The sequence below is a fragment of the Anser cygnoides genome, unplaced genomic scaffold (assembly GCF_040182565.1).
Source record: "Anser cygnoides isolate HZ-2024a breed goose unplaced genomic scaffold, Taihu_goose_T2T_genome scaffold_63_1, whole genome shotgun sequence".
Classification (NCBI taxonomy): Eukaryota; Metazoa; Chordata; class Aves; order Anseriformes; family Anatidae; genus Anser; species Anser cygnoides.
This window is the reverse complement of record NW_027103080.1, coordinates 166504-173887: the sequence shown is the minus strand read 5'-3', so window position 1 is coordinate 173887 and position 7384 is coordinate 166504. Positions and strand designations below refer to the sequence as shown.

The 7384-nt window shown below is 60.7% G+C and overlaps 1 protein-coding gene across 1 annotated transcript; it reads right to left on the bottom strand.

The window, feature by feature from the left end:
• Positions 1-1105: 1105 nt before the first annotated feature.
• On the bottom strand, positions 1106-6285 carry LOC136789566 (uncharacterized). The gene is made up of 3 exons (XM_066989607.1): positions 5498-6285; positions 5041-5393; positions 1106-1132 (listed from the first exon to the last, which is right to left on the bottom strand). The coding sequence occupies exons 1-3, from the start codon at positions 6090-6092 to the stop codon at positions 1106-1108; spliced, it is 975 nt and encodes a 324-aa protein (XP_066845708.1). The 5' UTR covers positions 6093-6285.
• Between the last annotated feature and the right edge of the window lie 1099 nt (positions 6286-7384).

The window sequence follows — 7384 nt, the reverse complement described above, 5'->3', positions numbered from 1 at the left end:
GATGGCAGAGGTTACGGCGGTAAGCTGACTGCCAGGAGAAAAGGCTGACATGAAGTGGCTGCTCCACAATGCCAGGAGCAAGGTCTGCTGGAATGGGGGTTCGGAGGGGAGCTCGGCCTTCGGCCTGGGAACTGTGCCTGGGAGCCAGGGATGTCCTTGGTGTGCAGCTGGACACCTGGGCCTGAGAAAGCAAGGTTTCTTTAGAGAGAATTGGAAGCATCGTCACCTAGTGGCTGTGTCAGGGGGACGAGAGAAATGCACAGCATCTCTTGGTTCCCTGAAGTGCACGTGTCCTACACCCTTGGATGTCTCCATGATAGAAAAAGGGACTGATTTTTACCCAAAACAGAGCTCCTTTCTCTCGGGAGCTTCTCATGCTGCGTGTCCTCCTCTCTTTCTTGTATTTGGCTATGACTTTAGGCTTGTTCTTGCTACTCCTTAAGCAGACTGAAGCTTCCCCGGATCATCACGTTAACTGATTTTCACTACCTCTACGTGCCTTTCCTCCACTTCTCATCTAATTAATTAGTGCTATCCTCTTCACGCCTGCTACAGAGGTATCTTTCCTACCTGGTACAAGCTAGAAGAGCTTAGCAGCATCCATACGTCTCTTTCCTTTAGTCGTCACAGTTACTTGCTCGAGGTAATTTGTGTTGAGCAGTAATCAACAGGAAGTGTCACCAAGCCAAGGCTGCATTTGCTTGTGTCTTATGGAATCCCTGCAGCTGTGTCCCCTCCCAGCTTCCTGTGTGCCCCAAGCATCCCCGCTTGCAGGGCAGTAGAAGATGCAGAAAAGTCCTGGCCTTAGTGGAAGCACTGCCCTGCAAGAGCTAAGACATCCCTCTTAGCAGCACACTGTAGCCCCGAAATCCCAAAAAACGGCACATGCCAGCTACTGGGAAGGAAATGAACTCTGTCATTGTGATATACCCGCTCAAGGCCCTGCTCTTTGGCCCAGGTGTCTACGAGGCGGTTTTGGAAATGAATCCTGTTGTGTGACTCCGTTCTTTCTGGGTGCTACGTCCCCATAAAGCTTGCTTTTCAAGGCCCAGGAGGCTCTGCCGGGCACTGGCCTGGGTTCCCAGCCTGACCCACCTGCTGGGAATCAGGGAGGCTCGGTCGGTGTCTTGTGCTGTGTTTACAAGGACAGGTTCTGGTAGCGGGGGGCTGCAGGGGTGTCCTCTGTGAGGAGAATGCAGCAGCTGCCCCATGTTAGATAAGGGCCGGTTCCAGGAGGCTCCAGAGGGACCCGCTGCTGCCCAGAACTGAGACAAAAAGGATGATGTTTTGCGCCTGTGTGAGAGCCCACCTAAGAAAGGGAAAGAAACCTGCTGCACAGCAGCGTCTGGGTCAGGGAGGAGTGAGAAACCTCTCTGCAGCCCCCAAGGTGAGTGCAGCAGGAGGCAGGAGGTGCTCCAGGCTCACAGCAGCAGTTCCCCTGCGGCCTGGGGAGAGGCCCCTGGTGGAGCAGGCTGTCCCCCTGCAGCCCACGGGTCCCACACGGAGCAGATCTCCACGCTGCAGCCCGTGGAGGAGCCCCCGGTGGAGCAGGTGGATGTGGCCTGGAGGAGGCCGCGGCCTGTGGAGAGCCCCCGCAGGAGCAGGCCCGGCCTGCACTGGAACAGGCTCTGCTGAGCCTCTTTTGCCCGTGACGATCATAGTGGAGTGATCTCCCTGTCCTTCTCTCAGACCTTGAGCCCCTTCCATCCTATTTTCTCCCCTTTCCGTTTGAGGAGGGGCAGGGAGAGAGCGGTTGAGGTGGAGCTCAGCTGCCCAGCTGAGGAAAAACACCACACCTGCTGTTCTTCGACCCTCAGCAACCCCACAGCATCTTCCTGGAAGGGAACCCTTTCCTTCACGCCTGACAGGCGCTGCCTCCAGAGGCTTGTGCCCCGTTTCCGATCGCTTTCTCAGTGCCCCCTTCCCCAGAGAAGGATCCCAGCTGCTTGGCTTCCCTGCCCTCCGATTCCAGGCTCCCGGAGCTGTTATCCCAGCATCGCAGCAGCCAGGTGACAATGTGCTCGCCTGCATGACAGCTGAAATCTTGTCCCATGTCTCGCAGCTCGCCCAGGGATGGGGATCACCTGCCTACTGCTGCTTTTCTCTCTTTTCTATTTTATAACAGCCTCCTCTTCCCTTTGATGGCCCTACATTGGGGTCGCCTGCCTCGCCTTCCTATTGCTCCTTCCCCGTCTTAGGAGGACTTTCTTCCCTGCCTAAACGAGATGACTTCTGCATCCATTCCTTCATCTTGTGTGTATTGGCGACTGATACGGCAACGGGGTAGTCCCTGGAGCCAGCTGTAGGGCCTGTCCCAGGGTTGGAGGGGCTGCAGGGAACATCACAAGGGTTGGAGGGGCTGCAGGTAACTTCACAGGGGTTGCAGGGGCTGCAGGTAAAATCATAGGGGTTGCAGGGGCTGCAGTTAAAATCACAGGGGTTGGAAGGGCTGCAGGTAAAATCACAGGGGTTGCAGGGGCCGCAGGGTGCGTCACAGGTTTGCATCAGATCAAGACGCATTTCCCTAGAACCACACATTTTCTCCTGAAGGTGCTGAATAGTAGTGAATGGTCTTCAAATGCATAGAGCAGACCCAGCAAACGTACAGCTGGTGCTCGGAAGTAGTTAACTTTTATTTGTTGTTGTTAATTTTGTATCATGACAACAGATGCAAATATGTATCTTGAGTTGAGGGCAAAGGTGACCTTGGATCTGAAGCACACAGGCGTTCACTAATGTCCCCCCCACCCTGAGTGAATCCAGAACGACTCGGAAGGAAAACTAAAGTACAAAGCAGTGCGTTGTGATAAAGAGAGTTTAATAGGGTAGAAAAGGAAGAGAACCTAAAAAAATGCCATCCTGTACAACACAGTCAATAAAGTAAATTTAATGAAATAAAAATGAAACCAATTTTTCCCATTCTAATGAATTCCTATCCCCATCGTGACTTCCCATCCCACTGATCATTTCCTATCCCAACAACCTCCCGTGTCTGATCCCAAGGCTGAATTCCCAACTCCCATCACCCTCCCATCCACCCAGCCGTCCACCCATTTTCTCCCGTCCGTGCTGGCCATGCCCACATCCATGCACGGACTGAGCATGGGCAGCGGGAGCGGGCTGCATGAAATCCCCTCGGCATCCCAGTGCAAGAACAGCTGCAGGCAGAGGCCTTGCTGAGTGAACACCTACACTAGAGGAATTTAATAAGGAAGGCACTAAATAAGAGAAATGACCCGAACGAAGAAATAAGTTTGGGATCTCAGCCATTTGGTGTCCCAACAAGCAGTTCCCATGCCCAACCTTTCCCACCCCAGCTATTGCCAACATCCCAACAGCTTCCCACTGCAACGTTCATTCGTGACCCGCGCATTTCCCATTGCCCCAGTTGCCCATCCCTGACAGTGGCAAACACTGCCCAGCTCCAGCACTGGAGAAGGGAGAGGGCAAGCGAGGGGGGCAAGGGCTGAGGAGCGTGGCTGAAGCTGGAGCAGGCGCCTGCAGAGGTCTCTGTGCCTGCATGCTGAGCGGGCCCGGGTGCTGCGGGGGCCGTCGAGGAGCGCAGGGTCACGGGTAGCCGTAATACTTGGCTATGGCGTGGTCCTTCTGCCGCTGCACGAAGAATTGCACGGGGCCGATCTTCATCTGGTGGGCCGCCCGCTGCCGCTCCTCCTGGGCCAGCTTCTTCAGGCGCTCCCGCTCGGGACGCTGCTGCGGCGTGATGGGCACCGACGCCTCCTGCTCCTCCAGCGGCGTGGGCGCCGCGTCGCCGCCCGCCCAGGGCCCCACGCAGGGCACGTAGTCCACGCGGGGCTGCGCCGGACGCTGCAGCGTGCGTGGCTGCGTGGGCAGAGGCTCCCGCTGCGCTTGGCCCCCCGCGGCTGGCAGGCACGGCGCTCTGGGCGCCTGCTGCACGGGAGCTCTCCACGCTCGCGCCGTGCTGCCTGGTGGTGCCGGCACCGCCTGGGCCTTGTCGCCAGCTGGGGGCCGGGGGGCAGCGGGCACAGCGCTGGAGCCTGGCACCGTCGGCGGGGCCCTGGGCATGCTGCTGGGGCCGCTGGAGGTGGGCTGCAGCTGCACACAGGGCGGCTGGCGCACTGGCCCCAGCGCCTTCGCCCTGGCCCCCAGCGGCTGCAAAGTCTCGCTGGGGGTCTTTGTCCCCGGGTGCTGGCGCTGCAGCGTCTTGTCCCCGATGCCTTGGGGACGGAGCCTGTCCTGGGCCCGCACGGCACGGGCACGGGCACGGGGCTTAATGGGGGGGGGCTCCAGCAGCAGCAGCGCTCTCCGGGGAGGCGGTGCCGCTGCTCCTTGCCCCCCAGCAGCCCCCGGGCTTCGGGCTCTCTTGCTGGGCGCCCTGGTGCTGTCGCTCGCCGGCTGCTGCCTGCCGCCGCCCGCTTGGCTGCTGCTGCCAGCCACCGCGCTGTGGCCACCCGTCTTCCCCTGGCACAGCGTCTTGGGGCCTTGGCCACCCTGGCCCAGCAGCGTCGTCTTCTCCTTGCCGGGGGTTTTCTCCGTCGCCGGCCTCCTGTGCTGGGAGCTCTGCGCTGTGCTGGGGGTGCTGGTGGGCGCGGGGCGCTTGGCCCCCCACTTGGTGCCGGTGGGCGCAGGGGCAGGCGGGGGGCTCTTGAGGGGACTCAGAGGGGGATTGGGCAGGGGCCTCCTAAGGGCTCTAATAAATTCAGGGCCGGGGGGGCTCTTGAGGGGACCCAGAGGGGGATTGGGCAGGGGTCTCCTAAGGGCTCTAATAAATTCAGGGTCGGGGGGGCTCTTGAGGGGACTCAGGCGAGGCTTGGGCAGGGGTCTCCTAAGGGAATTAAGGAATTCAGGGTCGGGGGGTCTCTTGAGGGGACGCGAGGGAGGGTTGGGCAGGGGTCTGCTAAGGGCAGTGAGGAATTCAGGGTGGGGGGGCCTTTTGGGGAGAGGGAAGGGAGGGTTGGGCAGGGGTCTCCTGAGGGCACTGAGCTGGGGACTGGCTGCAGGCTCGAGGGGGGAGCTCGCTGCCGGCACAGCAGGGGGCTGCACCGCCCGCCCACCCTGCACCTTCTCGGGGTGCACCCCAGGGGTTGAGGGTACCTCACCCAGTGCTCTGGTGGCTGCCAGTCCCTGTGTGCTCGGCTCCTCCATGTCCTCGCAGAGGTCGGGCAGCTCAGACAGGAAGCGGCTGAGCACAGGACTGCTGGGGACACCGGGGAAGGCGTCCTGGGGCTCCACGGCATCGAGCCAGCTGAGCAGCTCCTCCAAGCCGGAGATGTCCAGGTCGGCCGGGAGCTGGTCCTGCAGGTGCTGCAGCTGCTGGCTGTCCCCTGCCAGGTGGGGAAAGGCCTCGGCGAAGGCATCGGGGCCCAGCTCAAGCAGCTCCAGGGGCTCCTCAGGCACCTCTGCAACTGTCGCCGCTGAGGAAAAAGCAAGCAAATCCCCCAGGATGGGCGATGCCAGCTTTCCCATGGCTCCTGGGTGTGGGGCGCCCAGCGGCCGGCTGCGCCAGCCCCAAACTCACCGTCGGGCGTCACCGTCCGGGTGCTGGCAGTCGTTGGAGCCTGGGCAGGCTCGGAGGGAGTGGGGCCGGGCAGCGGGGGCCCCTGGTCCTCGCTGAGCCCCACGGCGTGGTCGCAGGGCTCCGGCAGCTGCCCCCGGCTGCTGGTCAGGGTGCGGGGCGCGGGGAGCGCCTGCCCCCGCAGCGGAGGCCCCGGGACGAGGAGGGGTGGGGGGCCGGGGTGGGCAGGGGCCTGCAGCAGGCAGGTGCCTGCGGGGTGCAGGAGCTCCCCATGGAGCACGGCCCCGGGCCCCAGCCAGAGGGGATCCTGGGGCAGCACCGTCCCCGTCCCCACGGGCTGTCCCCACTGGTAGACGGGGGCCCAGGGAGGAGCGGTGTGGGGGAGCTGCCCCACAGCAGGGAGATGCCCCACGGCGGGGAGCTGCCCAAGCTGCAGGTGGTGCCCCTCGGGTGGGAGGTGCCCCCCAGGTGCCAGCTGCACCCCGGCGGGGAGCTGCAGCACCTGCCCCTGGACCCCCGGCACCACGTGCCAGACGGTGGCCTGGGGCAGCGCGTAGGGGAGGGTGGGTACCTGGGGGGGCTGCAAGGGCAGCGCCATCGCTCCGGGGAGGGAGGGCAGCAGCCACGCAGCCACCGTTGACGGCACGGCTGGGACGACGAAGGGGGAGTTTTGCGTCTGCGGAAGCCGCGGAAGCCGTCTGGGGAAACCCTCTGTGGGAAAAAGGGCGCTGGGGTGAGATCTGGGGCGCTGGGCTCGCCAGCAGGGCCGCAGCCCCGGGAGGAGCGGGAGCCGGCTGCTGTACCTGCCATGGTGGCTGGAGAGTGGGGCGGTCGGTTGGGGAACGCGGGCAACGGCGGTTCCGTCCCAACGGCTGACCAGCCCCTCACCGCCATCTTGGTGAGGACTGCAGGTTTTGGACCCAAGCAGGCTTCCCGTCGCAAGACTTTTCCATCCCCATCAGGCTTTCCCTCCCACGCATCATTTGCCATGCCCAGGACGGTTTCACACCAACACTTCCCCGTCCCAAGCATTTCCCGTCCCAGTACCAGCTTTTCATCCTAACGGTCATTTCCCATCCTTACAATTTCACATGATAACAGATTCCCATACGAGATATTTCCCATCGACACGAAGCCTTTCTTAATCCAAAGAGATCTCATCCCAAAGAATTCCCATCTCTCTGATTACTTTTCCAAGTACTTCCTTCCCCAGTGAATGTTACCCGCCCCATTAAAGACTTCCCATCCCAATACTTCCCCATCCCCGGAGTGATTTCCCATCCCGACGCTTTTGCTTCCCAAGGATTTCAAACCCAGGGAAGATTTCCCATCTCTTTGATTTCCTAGCCCAATGGCTTTCCACCCCAAGGAAGTCTTCCCATCCCAGCAATGATTTCTCGGCCCACTCATCATTTCCCATCCCAATCATTTCCCATTTTCACCATCCAACAGACAGCTTAGCCAGCCCACAGCTGTAGAGAGATCACAACAGGGATTTGGACGATTCTGTTAGATGCAAGGTCACGGAGACTTGGTGTGCTACCGATTGCTCTTTATTACAGATCAACACAGATCGCCAGAACCAAGGGCGCTGGGATGAATCTGCTGAATATGCAGATACAAGGCTCTTACATTTCTTACCAGGAAATAAACAGATATGGGCATTTCTCTCTACCCACCTTAGTAAAAAGATAGGAAGGGTAGAGCAGTAATTAAGAGGAGCATGCTCAGCCACCGGCACGGAGGCTGCCCGCTCCTCAGCACCTGTAAGCAGCAGCACCTTCAGGTCTCCTCCTGCACCAGCAGCACATCAGCGTCTCTTGTTCCAGCAGCAGGACATCGGCGTCTCCCATTGCACCATGCAGACCTCCACGCCTCGAGTGCCACCAG